The 17355-nt window shown below is 39.4% G+C and overlaps 1 protein-coding gene across 1 annotated transcript; it reads left to right on the top strand.

The window, feature by feature from the left end:
* The first annotated feature begins 5777 nt into the window (after positions 1 to 5777).
* On the top strand, positions 5778 to 9355 carry LOC102309789 (keratin, type II cytoskeletal 8). Its single transcript, XM_005918562.3, has 9 exons — positions 5778 to 6200; positions 7501 to 7709; positions 7808 to 7868; positions 7971 to 8066; positions 8176 to 8340; positions 8449 to 8574; positions 8664 to 8884; positions 8974 to 9026; positions 9137 to 9355. The coding sequence occupies exons 1-9, from the start codon at positions 5877 to 5879 to the stop codon at positions 9223 to 9225; spliced, it is 1344 nt and encodes a 447-aa protein (XP_005918624.1). The 5' UTR covers positions 5778 to 5876; the 3' UTR covers positions 9226 to 9355.
* Positions 9356 to 17355: the final 8000 nt, after the last annotated feature.

Consider the following 17355-nt stretch of genomic DNA (forward strand, 5'->3'; position numbering starts at 1 on the left):
GTACACTACAAGTTAAAATGTTAAAGTCCAAAACTGTAAAGCAATATCTCTTGGTGATGTCTTACTGAACTGCGTGGGTATGTCTGAGCGTGTGTTAGCATGCCAACAAACTGTCAACATTGTGACTGTGAGAACTTTGTGAACAGCAGCAGCTCTGCAATGCAGCTTAGCATCTTAGCATCGCTTTGTTGCGTTAACCTTTATAAATGTGTCCCAGTTTAACCACATTCTCCTGGTTTGGCATCTACAAGATATTTCAATGCATGACTTGTGGCTTGTGCTGTGTTGTAAGGGTGTGCACCTTGATTTTTTTTTTTTTCCAGGTGGTGAAATTCTGAGGCCTAAGAGTAAAATTCAGGGCGACATCACTCCCTCCTAAAGAACACACCCACAAACTTAAGCCAAAGCAAGCACAAAGGGGGCCATTGATGTGTCCAAAGGTTTTGGCTTCTCTCTTTTATGTCCACTATTCCTTTCATGTTTAGTCAATAGTTTACATTTGATTGTAAAGTCCACTTAATACATAAGGCTTTGATAATTTTCTAGCGAGAATACAAATGAACATTGCAGAGCACAGGACAGAAAATGTGTGCAATTCTATAACATGGAAAGAAATGTGCTTAACATAGAGTAATTGTGGTGCTGTACAAAGACACTGAAGTCACAAATGAAGAAACGTGACCCTGTTTCAGATCTGGATTAAAGTGATCAGACAAGTGTGAATATCTGTTGGTATAGAAGTGAGAGAGACAGATGTACATCCTTTATTAATTCTGTTGCAGAGAGAAGAGAGAACATCACAAATTAGCTGTTTATATGAGCATACTTTATCAGTATGCTAATATACAGAGTGGTACAAATATTCGTTCAACAGGTCAACTTGTGGCAGTGTCTTAATGAATTTCTTTGGATTTCACAGTAATCAAGAGGTTAAATTATTCATGAGTACCAATATTTACTATGAAATGAATATCCACATTAATGCTTTGCTAGGTATGCATTTGTATCACATTTTATCACATAATGCTATAAATGCAAGTATTTACCAGGTTACTAAATGCTTCTTAGACAGCTCTGTGTAACTTCCTGGTTTGCTTATGCACAACAAATCTTTCATGATGATGCTATCCTAGCATGGGTGGTGACTTTGTTTGACTTCAGGTGTATCGGCCAAGTTTCTCTGGACCCCCCGAACCCTGGGCTCTAACACTAACACACAGTTAATTCTATATTTGTTGTAAGTCTACTTAACATCAAAGGTCGATGTAGCTTGCTGATGTTTCTGTACCCAGTGGTTTAAATGCAAATCTGTATGTAAAATATGTATGTATGCAGGCACGTTAAACATAATCTAAAGGTTGATATCTGGGTAAAGAATGTAAATAAAAGACACAAGGGCATGCATAATTATAATTCGTTTTTTTGTGGGCGGATGTCATGCATGGTGGTTTTTACTATTAAAAACCACCATACGAAGAATTTGGTATCACCTCTCTGAAAAACTCAAAATAGTTTTATAACTGGTGAAACTGTTGCACAACTGTTTCCTTGGTCACAGACTCAAGAATTCGTAAAGATTAGACTTATTAATCAGACTTTCACAACCTGCTTATTTTGACAGGAATGTGCTCCACCCAAAGTCACATCAGACATGAAGATGACTATCTCACCCACAGTGGACAGATATAGTGATCTGATAAACTAAAAGTAAATAAAGTAAAAGGACCAGCAATTGTTTTAATTATTAAAAGGAGCGACAAAATAATTATGAGCGTCCATTCCAGCTTGACGAAAGAGAATGCAATTTGTTAAGTGCGTTAAGAAAAGAACTGAGTTCAAACTAACAAGATGCAAGGCATAGCTGCTCAGCAGGTTTTCTGCAGCTAGAGGCAAGGCCAGAGGCTAAGCTTCAAAACAACAATGGAAAGTTTAGATCACATTAACAAGAAAAAGAAAATGCAGGTAACGTTTCGGCTCTTCAGAAGTGGAGTTCCTTGTTTTGTGCTTCACTTTTACTACCAAACTTTTCTTTGAACTGGACATGAGTAATAAACAGAGAAGGTTGCATGTTTAGCAGATTTTCAATTACAACCTGAAACATTTCATTTTTTAATATATTTGACTTGACTAGGGATCATAATGTAGAAAATGAACATGTTGTTGTATCTAGTAAGACTAGGAAGTAGCAATACTCAGATTCAAATTTTATGCCACCTCATCTGCCTAGATGCTGCTTTATGGATGTAGTTGTTGTCCTAACCATGCAGCAGCGTACCTATTAGTTAACATGTGTCACCAAGTGATCCTAATAAAATGTTTCAATGTGGTGAGGTGGGAACAACTTCTGAAATCAACTCCCCCAGCCTGAACATAAATGTTCAGTTTTGTTAGTATGTTGAGAGAAAGAGTAAAATGCGTTGCCTTAAATGGGATACAGCAATGCAACTTACAGTACTAGTTAGATACTCATCTCAAATGTGCACTGCATTCACAGATTGAACATAGCTTTCATTCACTCCATTTGATTCCTTATTGAAAAAGTCAGTATGAAGAGGCATAGCCTACCAAACCACACCTTCACAGTGTAAAACTGTCCACACCCTGGTCACACATACTACAGTGGTACAAAAGGGAATTCCAGAAACTAGGTTATACTATGTGCCGTAGTTTTTTTTTGTTTATGAGATATAAAATTATATCACTTCACAATGGCACTTTTTAAATGTTTTGAGACCTTTATTCAACCATAACTTGCAGCCTATCACATGTTCCGTCAGTCAGGTGTGCAGCTGGAATGGCGCTGTTACTGAACTCCCCATAATTACTGAGCTATGCTCTGATAGTTTGTTCCTTCACAAGTATATAAGACAGGCACGAGAAAGCCATTCAGAGTGGGTGGAGACAGGTTTTTAGAGCCTGGACACATATAAAGAGTTGGTCACAGTTCTTGAAGCCCAAAAGAAATAACACTGACACATTTTAACTCATTTTAAAGGCTTTATACATCTTCACAGGAAGCCTGACTTCAGTGTTTTGGGTTTTGCACTTCAGATTACTCAGACTTGACCAGCTTGAGCTTTTTAATTGTGACAATTGTGTGACAAAATTTAATTGTGTGATGGGTCATGGCTGATGACATTTTAAACAAGGACAGACAAAACGTATAGCGATAGTGATCTGTCGTGATCACTTTGTTGCTACATTTATCAAGATTTTATTTGAATTTTTTATTTTTGTCTTTACTTTTCTACTGGAACTGCACCACTCCTAATTCCTGTTTATCAAATATCTCAATGAAACAATTGTTTGGACCAGATACCAGGGCCCCACCCTGTTTGGTGATTCCTACTGTGTGGGTTGACTTATTGGCACTCAAGTTTGCACGCTGAGAATTGCTGTGAAAATACCGCACAGCATTAGAGACAGCACTGAAACTGATCTGTTTATGCAGGTAACATAATCCTGGGTCTCTAACTGACTGTAATGCAACTGTTTGAATTCAGTGAGATACAAGAGTGGAACATGCATTTTCTCAGAATCACAGCTGGGCAGCAGCTAGTTGAACTTTTAGAGTAAATTCCACACCACGGTAGAAATTAAAGGCATGTGCATGTGAAAAGTTGGGGAAGAATGAAAAAGAATGCAGACCTCTCCCACAAAGGTACAGAGGTGAGAAACTAGTGTGTCAGTGTTTAAGTATGGGAGCGGTGGGTGCGGTCAAGTAAGCACAAAAAACAACCACTCAATCTTGAATGCACATTACTGATTCATGGAGCAGATTATTTTCAGTCGAACAAGGAAGAACAAACTATAAGCGTAAAGCATTATTTTATACAACAATGTTCTGGCAGCACTTATGTTGAACTCTGCCTGAGGCATTTGACTAAATAATACTTTATTCTTGAAGTTTATTCCTTTCTTTGCAGTAATCCATGCTTGAATCTCTCAGGTTTGCGTAAGTACTGATAACACAGATGAGTTAAGATGTCTAGAATCAGTATTCAAAATGCAAAACAGTGTAAAAGCAAACAAGTCCAATGCAAATGTGTATTTAACTAGATGCACAATGATTACATGCACTTTTAATTGTAACTACAGGAAAAGATTGTTTGAAGTGAGTGCAGTTTCATGTTGGATTCTTATTGTTTCTGTTGTGATGCAGATGCCTCATTTGCATTTGCATGTAGTGAACTATATGCAGTATATTTTTAAAACTTGTTTTAAGGACTGTGTGGACATTTATTTTGCTATAGCTATAACTATGCTGTACTGTGCAGCATGCTAACACAATGCTAACACAATGCTAACAGCAATGCTAACAGCACGCTATTCTTTTAGACGCAAACATTTCTCTCTAGAAAACTAGCAACACTAGGCTGGGCCATTTGTTTTGAATCATGACAAATGTCTTTACAAATGGCAATCATAGATGGTAATATTATTCGACTCCACGTACCAGACCATGTATGGCTGCGGTGGTAGATCTGTTATACTAGAATGGCCACTGGTACATTCAACTGCTCATGAATTTAGCCTGTTATAATTGGGTGAATATGGAAATACAAACTTGCTAAATATCAGGTTCCTATAATGCTGTTAGGATGATTGGTTGGGAAATGATTTGTTTGGCAATGCTTCCAATGCTACCTTGATGCCAGGGACAGTAGTCAAACCGCTGGTGCACATCTCAGCTACGTATTCTGGCCTATACTCTCTAACAAGTGTTTCATGAATGTCATTACTGCTGAAAAGATTTCATTGTTCATGAGAATTTTAGTCACTTTCTTGTGCTTCCTAAAACTGATCTTGACTTCGAATGATTTAATCGTAGTTTTGATCAGAGAGGACAATACAAACGAAGTGAATACTAGTGATAAAATAGCACATACGGCCGTACAAGCACCATCCAAATTTTGGTAATTTATTGATGCATTTTGTTATGATGTCAGTGAAAAGCTTACACAACTTAAACAGTAGTTAGGGTGGAGCCAGCTTCATCTAATTAATATATAATGATGGGTTTTTTTTGTTTGTTTTTTTTACAACTTTTGGACCATTGTATGGTCTGATCCAGTGCTTTATGTTAAGGTGTTACTAAGAACTAATCAGTAACTGTTATGGTATGTAAGATATTGCCATATAAATTTAGCAAAGGAAAAGTATGGTATGTGCAGCATGACACATGTCACACTTAAATATATTAACCTGATTGCATCTGCTAAATAGACATAAGGAAGTAGCAATACTCAGATTCACATAAGGACATAAAGGAAGGAAGGAATGCAGTAATGAGACAAAGAGTCATAATTTGAGTAAAGCTTACTTTGGTGATTTGTTTGTCAGTGGTTGGAATATATGTGCATGCTTTGATAAGAGAGGAGAAAGCTAGTTTATATGAAAGAATGTACATATCAAGACTACATGTGTGTTGGTAGTGTATAAGTTTATGTATTTTGTGATATATTTTGACTGTGATTCTAATTTTTATCTTTTGCTTCAGTGGATGCAATAATAAACATAGAGAATACATAAAAGGTTTTCTTTGTTGTTTTTTTTATTCCACTTCACTTGGCTCTGCGTTACTTGTTTGCTCCTTCTCCCTTGTCCTGTTGCAGGGTGTGTCCAGGCTTATCTCCCTGACAATCCCTCCCTACCTGTTTTACAAGACTGGCCACTCCTGTCATTGAGAGCAAGAAGCGTGTAAGCTGAGGTGGAGGGAAGGCTTGAAAGCCAAACTCAGAGGGCAGGTGAAGATCCTCCCACCAGCTTGTACAGCCATAAAAGCAGCGAGAGTGTGCTGTCAGACACTCAGAGGGACTTGGCTCTCCTTTTGAAGACTTCTCAGCGTCAGTTTGCTTCTGCTCAACAAGTTGAAAATGTATCAACCCAGGAAGGCAGCATCAGTAGTGAGCTACAGCAGCAGCAGCAGGAGGTCGGTTCCCACCTCAAGCTCCTACTCCATCAAGAGAACCACATATAGTGGTGTTGGTTCGGGTTTTACTCCTAGCATAAGTGCATCAAGCAGTTATGGCCTTTCTAGCCAACCACTACTTGGACAACCAATCACTGCTGTCCAAGTCAACCAGAGCCTGCTGGCTCCTCTGAACCTGGAGATCGACCCCACCATCCAGGCTGTCCGCACCCAGGAGAAGGAGCAGATCAAGACCCTGAACAACCGCTTCGCCTCCTTCATTGACAAGGTTTGTTCCTCTGATCTCTCTGTCTGACTGCCTGTTCTATGTACAATTTACTGCAGGCCTCATTATTGTGGTACAGAGAACTTGCATGCCTCTTGGGCCAGATTTATCTCTTGCTTCTGCTACACGTGAATAGTTCAAAGTTTTCATCTTGGATATGTGAATGAAAACAAAAAGAATTAGAAAGTTAAAAGTAAGTGAATTGTCTAGCACACTAATGGCAATCTGTTTTCAGACGAGTACCATACTCAAAATGCAAATATGCTCTTGACATTAGCAGAACTGACAAAGGAAGGCAGTTGTGACTCTTATCTGGGTGGTGTATTCACCAGTGTCTTACAGCCTTTGCGATTAGAGAAGCATTTGAAAACCTCAATTCTGTCAGAGGTCATGACAGAGTTGATTTTAAACTAGCAGCTCCATTTAAAATCTGCTCTGAATAACAGCTGGCTTATAGCCCCGTCCAAGCCTATCTATCCACTGTCTAAACATGGGTGGCGATTACAATGCAACGACTCGCCTATTCCTCACTTGGCAGACGAGCACAGGGAACAGGGAATTATCTGCACTCTGTCTGCATAGTCCAAAGTCTGCAATTTGCACATTGCACTTATCACCTGGTTGTTATAGGCAACACGAGGACAGAGCTGCAAATCAGCCTTTACTTCATATAGATGTTACAGTCATACTGTCTGCACTGATGGGAACTATGGGTCATGGGTTTCTTCGTGTGAAACTGTAAATGGTATACCTTGACACTCGGACACACAAAACAACAAGTGCTGCAATTCTTTGTCTTCTGTGGTTTAACTGCCACACCCAGTTTTTATGGCTGGAGAGCCAGTGTGGCTTTCAACAATGCACGTAGGATGACTCATAGCCAAATTGCAGACCCAATAAGAGAAATCCTCAAGGCCACGTAGACGTTGGCGAAACATCTGCATGGAATATTCTGCATTATTTAAAGAAAGGAAAAGATAAAATGATACGTGTTCCAAAATAAAAAGGCCTAAAAGTTTACTTTAACACTTTTAGTGTACATTTGAAGAACTGCCTTCACGAGTCACAGCTGTTGTGACTGGGGCGTGGCAAGTCAAATAGATGTCTAGCTGCTCACTCAGTAAAGTTGTGCAATCTTTATATCTGATAACAAAAGTGCTGCACATTATACCCTTCTTTAAAAATTAAAAGAACCAAACCACAAAACAGACCTCAAGCCACATTCATATATGATTCAATGTTAAAAACACATGAAAATGATCAGCATCTGATCTTTTGTCTTAAATTTTGTGCTGTTTTCCAGGTGCGTTTTCTGGAGCAGCAGAACAAGATGCTGGAGACCAAATGGAGCCTCCTGCAGCAACAGACCACCACCCGCTCCAACATCGACGGCATGTTTGAGGCTTACATTGCCAACCTCCGCAGGCAGCTCGATGGGCTGGGTAATGAGAAGGTCAAGCTGGAGTCAGAGCTGAGGAACATGCAGGGCCTGGTTGAAGACTTCAAGAATAAGTAAGTGTTTACATGACACATATACCGACCAGCACCTCCTCTAAAGACCAGACATAAAAAACGGAGAGGTGCTGATGTATTGCATTATGTTCCAACAGGTACGAGGATGAAATCAACAAGCGTGCAGCAGCAGAGAATGAGTTTGTGCTCCTGAAGAAGGTGGGAAAATGTCAAGATGACCCTTTAAGTTTTTTAAAAAATGTGTGACTTTTGATGTGGTAAAAGTGACCGTTTTTTGTTTGTATGTGACATCATTTCCAGGATGTTGATGCTGCCTACATGAACAAGGTGGAGCTGGAGGCCAAGGTGGATGCTCTTCAGGATGAAATCAACTTCCTCAGGGCTATCTATGAGGCTGTATGTAGTTTCTAATGTCTAATTTAACCAACTTATTGTGATTTCTCTTTTTGCACCCTAATAATTGTTTTTAACTTAACTGTTTTTCCATAAACAATTTGTTCTGTAGGAGCTTCGTGAGCTGCAGAGCCAGATCAAGGACACCTCTGTCATTGTGGAGATGGACAACAGTCGCAACCTTGACATGGATGCTATTGTGGCTGAAGTGCGTGCTCAGTATGAGGACATTGCTAACCGCAGCAGGGCTGAAGCTGAGAGCTGGTACAAACAGAAGGTGAGGGAGCAAAGCTGATGCTCATCCCCTCTCTGCTTTTAATACACACTACAAAAGGTCTACTCTCTGGATTATGTTTCTGATGCACCTTGTATTTTTTCATAATAGTATGAGGAAATGCAGACCTCTGCTGGACAGTATGGTGATGACTTGCGCACAACCAAGGCTGAAATCGCTGAGCTGAACCGTATGATTGCCCGTCTTCAGAATGAGATCGAGGCTGTCAAGGGACAGGTACATTTCAAGGCCTTTTACTCTGAGTACACCTTATAGTGTAAAAAGATTGGCAACTATTAAAGAATGCGTGACATGATTCTCCACAGAGGGCCAACCTCGAGGCTCAGATTGCAGAAGCCGAGGAGCGCGGTGAGCTGGCAGTGAAAGACGCCAAGCTCCGCATCAGGGACCTGGAGGAGGCTCTGCAGAAAGCCAAGCAGGACATGGCCCGCCAGGTGCGCGAATACCAGGAGCTTATGAACGTCAAGCTCGCCCTGGATATTGAAATCGCCACCTACAGGAAACTGCTGGAAGGAGAGGAATCCAGGTGAGATAAACTGAATTGTTTAGTTTCATGGCCCATGCATTAGACTCATATCTAAATTAAACACTAACTCTCTATTATTAAACCATTAGACTGGCCAGCGGAGGCGCCAGTGCAACCATCCATGTGCAGCAGAGCAGTGGTGGTAAGTTTTTTTATAAAAAAAAAAAAAAATCATGTATAAAACGTAAGCTAATAGATGACATAGAGAGGATGGATCATCACTTTACATTCATGCTTTGCTTTCTTCTCCAGGAATGTCCAATTCCTACAGTGGTTATAGTAGCGGTGGTGCCATCACCAAGTCTACAGTGTCATCTGTCAGCAGCAGAAGATACTTCTGAAGTCTTTCGAAAAAGGAGAGCCGTCCCCCTTTCCCTTCAGAACCTCTTGAACTTACTCTAAATCTCTAGCTTTTTCATGGTGCTATTCAATGCTGTTAAACATGTTCAACCAGAGTGCTGAATATGCCCCCAAAATCTGTGATTCCTAACACGGAAACTCTTGACTTTGTTCTGTTCAACAACATTGTAGCAGGAGTTTCTGAAGGGAATCTTAGCCTTTAACACACAAGGCCCAGGTCAGTTAGCGAGGGATCATTTCGTTTCTTTCTGCACTGACTTCCTGAGAAAAATAAATAAATAAAAAATGGAGTGCTAAAAACTAGGCAAGGAAAGACCTTTAAACTGTTAGCAGTCGGACGTACCGCCCACGGGACATTGGATGGTTTAGGGGACTAATAGGACTGCTAAGGGGTTAAAATCGTGTCAGGAAGAAGAGCAAGTCACTGACCAGATCTGATCACTGGAAAAAATACAGGAGTTTGAAATTTGTGTCTTTACATGTTTACAGTTAAACTTTGAACTGATTGGTTATTGTCTCGCTCTTTTTTTTGTTGGTTTTTTTGTTGGTTTTTTACTGTTCTGTTAATTTTTTCCCTGCTTGGTTTTGCCTTCAGACTAAAACTACTTTGAAACCAGATTTATTTTGTAAAGCGACACGACTGAGTGTTGCTGCAAACAACATCGAATAAATCCAAATGAAATAAATCTGAGATTTAAAAAAAAGGTTGTCTCTTACTCTTGTTATTGTTGTTGTAAATGAAATTATTCCTGACTACTTCAAGCTGAGGAAGTTCTTTTTTGGTTTTTTAAACAGGAAGATTTCTTTGCTGAGATTTCACATGGGGGCAGTGCTGCCACAGTTTTAGACTTTGAACTCAACCAGGTAGCATTCACTATGTGTGGTCTCCAAATATCAAAGTCATAATTCATGTTTCAGAGGTTTATTACGTTATCGCTCAGAGTGATCACACAACAGCTGTAAAAAGGACAAAAAATCTGACCTTTTTAATCCAACAATCACTTTGACAGACTGCTGTGTCAGCAAAAGAGAATATCTGTGTAACATGAGCAGTAGAGATAACAGAGACGTAGCGTGGGAGGTTTCAGTTGGGAATTTACTGCATCTGCAACCATATGACACAAACATAGAAAATAGGAAGTGGAAGGCTCCAAAGCAAAGGGTTAGGCAAACAATGGCATTTCTATGATGGTAAGAAATAAGTAATGCCGCAAATCTACGTCTCTGTTTTTCATATTGTGAATGACTTAACCATAAACCGCAGGCTTTTTCTCTAAAATATTAGTTTGTGAAACCAACACGCCTCAGTGCTTCAGATTAGAACAATAACACTCTCCACAAAGAGGTGGACAAAAGAGTAGGGAAGAAGAAACACAAGTACTACAGTCTGCCCTACATTCACCACGAAATCCAAACACTGTGTCAACATACAGTATTTATATTCAACACATGTTGCAGAACAACTGCTTGCAGGATTTTACGCCTTGACCTTCATATTGTGTGAGCTCAAAAACCAACAACAAAACAGGCCGAGTTATTTTTAAGTGTGCTATTTTCTGCACACTCAAAGGTGTATTTTTAAATGTGCCTCCCGCAATTTAAGTCTACATTGGCAGGTTAACAAGAAAAATCCCTTTTATTAGCTTCACCTGGAGCACAAAACTTCTGGCAGTGATCGTACAATTTATTGACTTTAATCCCAGAGGAATTAACGTCAGATCGACTCAACATAATTGTTCCAGACACACGCCAATTGCTGTATTCACTCGTGTTTTCACGTTAAACCAGTTACATCACAGCTGAAACAGTTGTGAGGGAGTTGTCTTTTCACCCTGAGGTGGCCAGAAGGAAATCACACTTCCTACAATTATAAATGCTACATTTATCCCCAGGACAAACCAACAGTTTTGGCTGAAACACGTTAATACTTGCACAGCTTGCATACCTGCTTTTCAGTGGCACGGTGTTTCCTGCTGTGCAGCACTGTTATTATCCAGTATATGTCTATTTGGGCAATTAAGACAGCCTCAATGAACATTCATTGGCTAATGAGAACAGCTACTCCTGTAATGTTGTGCATGAAAACACAAGAGGGGCAAGGATGGAAAGGCACCGGTCATTAACCTCCCTGGAGAGACTGTAGAGTCTATGAGCAGCTTGTCCTTGAAAAGGATCAGTGGTCTTATTGTTTCACACGTAACAATTTCTCTGTGTCAGCAGGGATGGGACAGAAAACAGGTACTGTGCCCCCGTTTAAAGGAGAGACAACCTTGCAGGAGCACAAATGAAAAAAAAAATGCACCATCCCCTCTAATTAACTAGGCTATTCTTTTTTATACATATATAGATAATCAGGACAATAATAGTGATCTTGCACAATAGCAGAAGAATTAAAATGATGACGAATGCTTGAATTAGAACTATGGTGTCTACAAGTACACGTGCCGCTAACACCTCAGACAAGTGTGGCTGCAGTAGAGAATAAATCAAAAGACACGGGGGGGAAAAGAATTGTCTATGCAGTACTTACTACGACATATTTGTAGTAAAACACAAGTATCTGATAATAAACGCCATTTTAAAACATATTTAGTGTTGGGTGAACAAATTCATATTTAAAAACTCACATTGTTAAATATTATTATATTGATTTTAAGCAGGATTTGTTCAGTATTACAATAAGTTCCTACTTTTTTTTTCATTTTTGTTACACTCTGGGTTTGATAAATCTTCAGTTTAGAAGTTTAGTCTTCATTAATTTAACGAATCTGAGAATAAATATGTTTGTTTACAAGAACCCGCTGAACCTGCTGCCTTTGGATTATAGCAGTTAAAGCTGATTTGTAACATGGCATCAATTGTGTTTATAAGTAATACTTTTGAAATACATGTTACTTTTAGCTTCTCCCTTTGCTCTTCCTGATGCAACCCTGATGGATTTGTGTCTTCTCCCAGGATTCAGCTTGGAAGTTTTTCTTGTTAGGCGAATTTGCCAACAACTACACTATTAAGCCACTTAAAAAACATTCACGCACCTATATAAAATTATTTGACACAAAGGTCAACCAGTGATGAGAGTATAAAGATCAGCCACTGTTTACAGCATTAGCAAATTCCCTGGTATAAGGCAGTCATATATTTTATTAGAGTAATAAAAAAAGCTGCTTGATGTAAGTGATTGTTAATAGACCTTTGTGTGTGAATGCATGCTTATGAACATTACAAGTTTGAACTTTTTTTTGAACTGCTAACTGGGTGTGAAGACTAATTATTTAGAAATCTTACAAGGCATGTATGAGCTTTTATATTCAGACAACACACACAACAGACCCGAGAGCACAAGATCTCATTCAAAATGAAGCAAATTTCATTAGGAGTCAGATCTATCATAGAAGATGCCCTTTGTTTTCTTTGCCCTTACTGCTGTGTGAAGAAACACACAAATGAGCTATTGATTAAAAGTGGGTGGGTGGGTGGGGGGTGCAAGCTCTTAGACAGCATTGGAAGAAATCCTCCGGAGTGATAGCCAAGACTGACCAGACCCTTAACCCAAGTCCTGCACCACGATCGATAAACATTACACCTTCCACAAACCCTAACAGCTCTGCCAGTGCTGGTGAATATCAGCAGCCGCGACTGGAAACACCAATAAGCTGTGCGCTGCATGTGGAGTGAGCACGGGTCAGATCACTTAGTGTCTCTGTCAGGTGGTAATGGGGGGACAATGTGTAAGTGTGGGAATGTGGACTGAATTTGACTCAATCCTGAGTGCAGGACTGAATTAAAGACGTGGATGCAAATCCACATTTGCTAGATTGACATTCTTCAGCCACTGCATTTGATTCTGTTTCGAATCATCTAATCGGAGAATCCCGACTGTTTTGGCGTCACACCTCCGGCAACATTTTCTAAAGATGACTCTTGTCCCATCAGCGTAAACAGACAAAACCCCCTCAAAAACAGGATATATCTGACAAAAGGGGAAATATTTACAGCTATAATCTGCTGTAAGAGGTAAGCAAGTGAAAGTCAAGGTTTCACAGCCACAGCAAGAAACATGGAGTAATTGGAAACATGCAGATTGAATGAAGTTCAATGTAAAAAAAAAAAAAATCTTTAAAAGAGAAGAAATCTAAATAAAAAAAAAAAGCAATGTTTACAAATGTTGGACCTCAGCTGTGTTATTCCAGTCTGTCCTGGTACAACAAAATGAGGTGCGTGTGTAATGTCACGCTATATTAACCCAGTCAGTCCACAGCAGGTGAGAGATAGGCTGTCTTGTGTTAGCGCAGCTGCTTTGTGCCCTCCAGCTGATCTGTTGTAGCTCCTTTCCAGTGTTCAGACACTCCAGCTCTTAAATAGGGTTAGATTTATAGTGATGTCAGCTCTGTTCTTGCAGCTTTGGCCTCAGTAAGAAGCCACTCTTAAGGAATTTCTTTTCCTTTTTCGTAATTCTTTTGTAAAATTTGCATGTACATTTTGGGTGTTAAGCTGTAAAATATGTAACACAATCAGATATTTTCGATTAGTTCTTAATTGTACTTATTAAACAATCATCTGTCCATTTTCCTGAATGCTTATCCAGATCAGGGTCATGGGGATATCTTAAACAGTGATAACTAATTCATAGCGTCTTTTCAGTTCTGTTTCATTGGATACAAAGTGATGCTTCCTCTTTTCTTTTGACGCTCGCCACAGAACATGCATTGAAGCAATTGCCTGAATGTTTGCTTATGTATCCTACAGCAATATTTCACTTCTCCGCAGGCACTGGCTCTGTCGTCAGTGACAAGGCACCGTGTTTGAGTGATGGCGCTGTGAGGCGGGACAGACTGATGTGTGGAGACAGATTACCTGTGCCAGGGCACCTATACCAACCTATTCAGCCTGTGGGAAATGATAGATGCCCGGACTAATTTTAAACTCTGAACTAAATTCCTGTTACCAGAGGCAGTGATGGGGAACTGGGACACAGCTGGAGGGTATAGATAAGACCTGCACTCACCTGAGCCTCCACTCTTTCGGTGCCCTTTCAGCTGCCGCGTCGGAAAAAATAAAATAAATAATGACAGGGCATAAATGACTGATTGAACTGAGTGGAGAGTCATTGGGGGCACGTGCTTGTGATGTTGGCTTTGGGCAGCAGCAGTAAAACAATACTATATTAAAACAGCGCAGCTTCAAATACTGATTACAAGACAAAGAAATCATTTTTGTTGACCTCCCAAATTCATGCAACAACTGAAGAAATCCAGAAAACCATAAAAACTATTGAATAAAAACTTTAAAACATGATCCCCGGAGGATGAATAGTGAATTTGGTGATCTTTGTCTTTTAATTTTAGTCCATAATGAGGTTGCTAACTACTAATGTGAAATGGACTGCCATGAAATGTGCATTATATCCTGGTTCCTGGTCAGTCTTATAGCACCGCTAGAATCTTGTTTTCACTTACCCAGTAAAACAGCTTAGACCTCCAAAAATGATGGGACACTGGTGGAGAAGTTGCAGTAGCACTGTCACCTCATAGCAAGAAGGTCCTGGGTTTGAACAGTTGGCCGTAGGTGTGAATGGTTGTCTCTCTGCCCTGTGAGACACTAGGCAAGCAGAAGAAAATGAAATATCCCAGGATATTTCCTCATGATGTGCGCGTCTTTGTTTGTGCTGGTTGTCATAAGTCTTCAAAAATATACAATTTATTTTGTATTTTAGTGCCAACATTATTTCCAAATTCTTATTTTCTCCAGTATTTTTGTTTATTGCATTATAGGAAACCCAATCACAGTGTGCCGTTTAGCACTTCATAAAATAAGATTGTGAACGTGGTGCCATTTGCTCAAAGGACCTCTGAGCCTAGCCTGGCTGAAAACTGAGGTTGTGAGGCGTAACATACTTACATGTAATGTGAATGCAATGTGATTGTACCTGAGGGGCAAAGTGCTTAATCATTTTAATCCCAAAAAGATAAGCATTTACTAAAAATGCTGTTCTTTGTTAAACTGCTGATAAACTGAGAGCACGACCATCACTACTGCTTTCTATCCTCTTATTTATTTATAGATTTTTATCTTTGATTAAAGTAAGCTGAGAGTTAATCTCGGTTTTTTTTGGGGTTTTTTGGCTTGCTGAGAAATGATTCTTTATAAACAGAAAAAGCACAAATTTTCTGCTTCAATTAGAGTGAATTGTTGAGTTCCACTGAATTTGATTTGTTCTTATTAGACCAAAAAGGGAAGAAAATTAGTTTGAAGTGCTCGTAGCTTTGGTGAGATTATTGGAAGCATGTGCTCTGTTATATCTCAAGCAACTTTAATGCTCCTCTCTTATTTATTAACTAGTCAGAGAATAAAAATCCCTTTATGGTCTTTCCATAAATTATGTCCTGTGGCTTTATTTCCTGGGTTACAGAAGTAAATGTGAAAAGCAATATAATTTGAATAGAACTCATAACCACAAGGTTACCATAAGGTTACCTTGTGTGCTGTTTCATGCGTCCATCCAGGTTTCAGCATGTAGGTAGTTTCATAAAAGAGAGTTTATACTTTGCTGATAAGTTAGTGTGAGTCATTTTATTTTATGATTTACTAGATGCTCTTTTCTTGGGGAAGAAGGGAAAAGTTAGTTGATAGTCTAATTGAACAAGACTGCATGTGGGAAAGTTTTCCACTTGAGGCTAATACAAAATAAAATAGTAAACATCTTAAAACTACACATATAATACCTCAGCACTCCTCAGCACTCTATGCAGTTCGTTTTATCTCTCACAAGCAAAGATGTTCAGATAGGAGCTTCCCCTCTTGCTTCCACTACGACGGATATTGGCAAACGGCTTTTTTTTTTTTTTGCCTGTCCCGTTTGGATCTTTAGCCATGAGAATTGTTGTCTGAAGGCCAAGAAAGATGCCAAGCGGATTTATTTTACCAATTGGATCATCATGACCATGCCATATCGGTCCATTTGATTGACCTTTATTATAATTAGGTATTTATTTGATTTGATTTTCAGTTGTTACAGACGGGACAGACATGACTGGGGGATAGGACAGGGAAGAAGAATGACAGAAAGAGAGGGAGAGAAAGAAAAACAGAGGGGAGAAGAGACGGTGAGAAGGGGGAAAAAAAAAAAAGAAAAACAAACAAAACACCTGGATCACCTGTATGGAGATAAGAAAAAACAGAAGAGAAAGCAAACAAAAAAGAGCAACATAACAAATACAACACCATCACAATAAACTAGCTAACAGTAGATAACAGTAGATATTACACGTTATTGTGCAGCACACAAGATCGACAGCGCACAATGTGCTTTGAGGTAGCAGCCAGGAAAGGTGTAGTTTGTGTCTGTGTACACCAGTGTGCACACCTGTGTGCATCAGCACACTTGTATTCAAAAGGTTTCTCCATGTAATGATCTGCTAGGGAGTGTGAGGAGCCATAGCCCCGTCCCCCAGAGCATGAAGCAGGTATGGAGGAGATCCAGGCCCCAGACATTCAGAGGCCCCAGAGTACGAGGACCCAAGGAGGACCACCAGGCAAACGGCTTTATAGTGACTGGGATGATTGTATGTGGCCAGTTTGCACACACTTCAGTGACTGATCAGAACGTTTTTTCAGCTGCAAAATGATTAACTTTAGCAAATATTTTTCTATTTGTTTCTTTCTGTCTTACTCGCTCTTTCTTGAATGATCACATTCTTATTACTTTTTTTTTCTTTTACCATTTTATATACATTTTTGATCAGGACCACGTTAATTAAATCACAACATGTCATCTATGAAGTATCAGCAAAGCTTTCATGTGTAACCAATTAATGAAAGCAGAACAAGTTCAAAGCCTGACATCTATTAATCTGTCCATGTTTTGTGTGCATAAATCGCATATCTACAGCAGCAAACTGTAAGCATTAACTGAGAATGTGATAGCGTTTCAGCCTTAAAGTTGTATGTATGTTTTCATGAGCACTGACAACGGAAAAGTTTTTAAATGCAGTATTGATCTGATAGTCCTTTGGGCTCTGTGGAGACAGGATATAAGACTCATTATCAGACAAATCAATGGGTTTGCTAATGCTGATTGGTGTCTTTAACTTTGCAATCAATAGCAAGGAAAT

Source organism: Haplochromis burtoni, unplaced genomic scaffold (genome assembly GCF_018398535.1).
Source record: "Haplochromis burtoni strain Fernald_Lab_line unplaced genomic scaffold, NCSU_Asbu1 Contig_32, whole genome shotgun sequence".
NCBI classification, from domain to species: domain Eukaryota; kingdom Metazoa; phylum Chordata; class Actinopteri; order Cichliformes; family Cichlidae; genus Haplochromis; species Haplochromis burtoni.

Bases quoted from the DNA above. Each gene is read 5' to 3' on its own strand.
- LOC102309789 (XM_005918562.3), top strand. From the start codon at position 5,877: ATGTATCAACCCAGGAAGGCAGCATCAGTAGTGAGCTACAGCAGCAGC. The intron at 8,067-8,175 runs GTATGTAGTTTC...TTTGTTCTGTAG, and splicing joins TCAGGGCTATCTATGAGGCT to GAGCTTCGTGAGCTGCAGAG. The intron at 9,027-9,136 runs GTAAGTTTTTTT...TTTCTTCTCCAG, and splicing joins TGTGCAGCAGAGCAGTGGTG to GAATGTCCAATTCCTACAGT.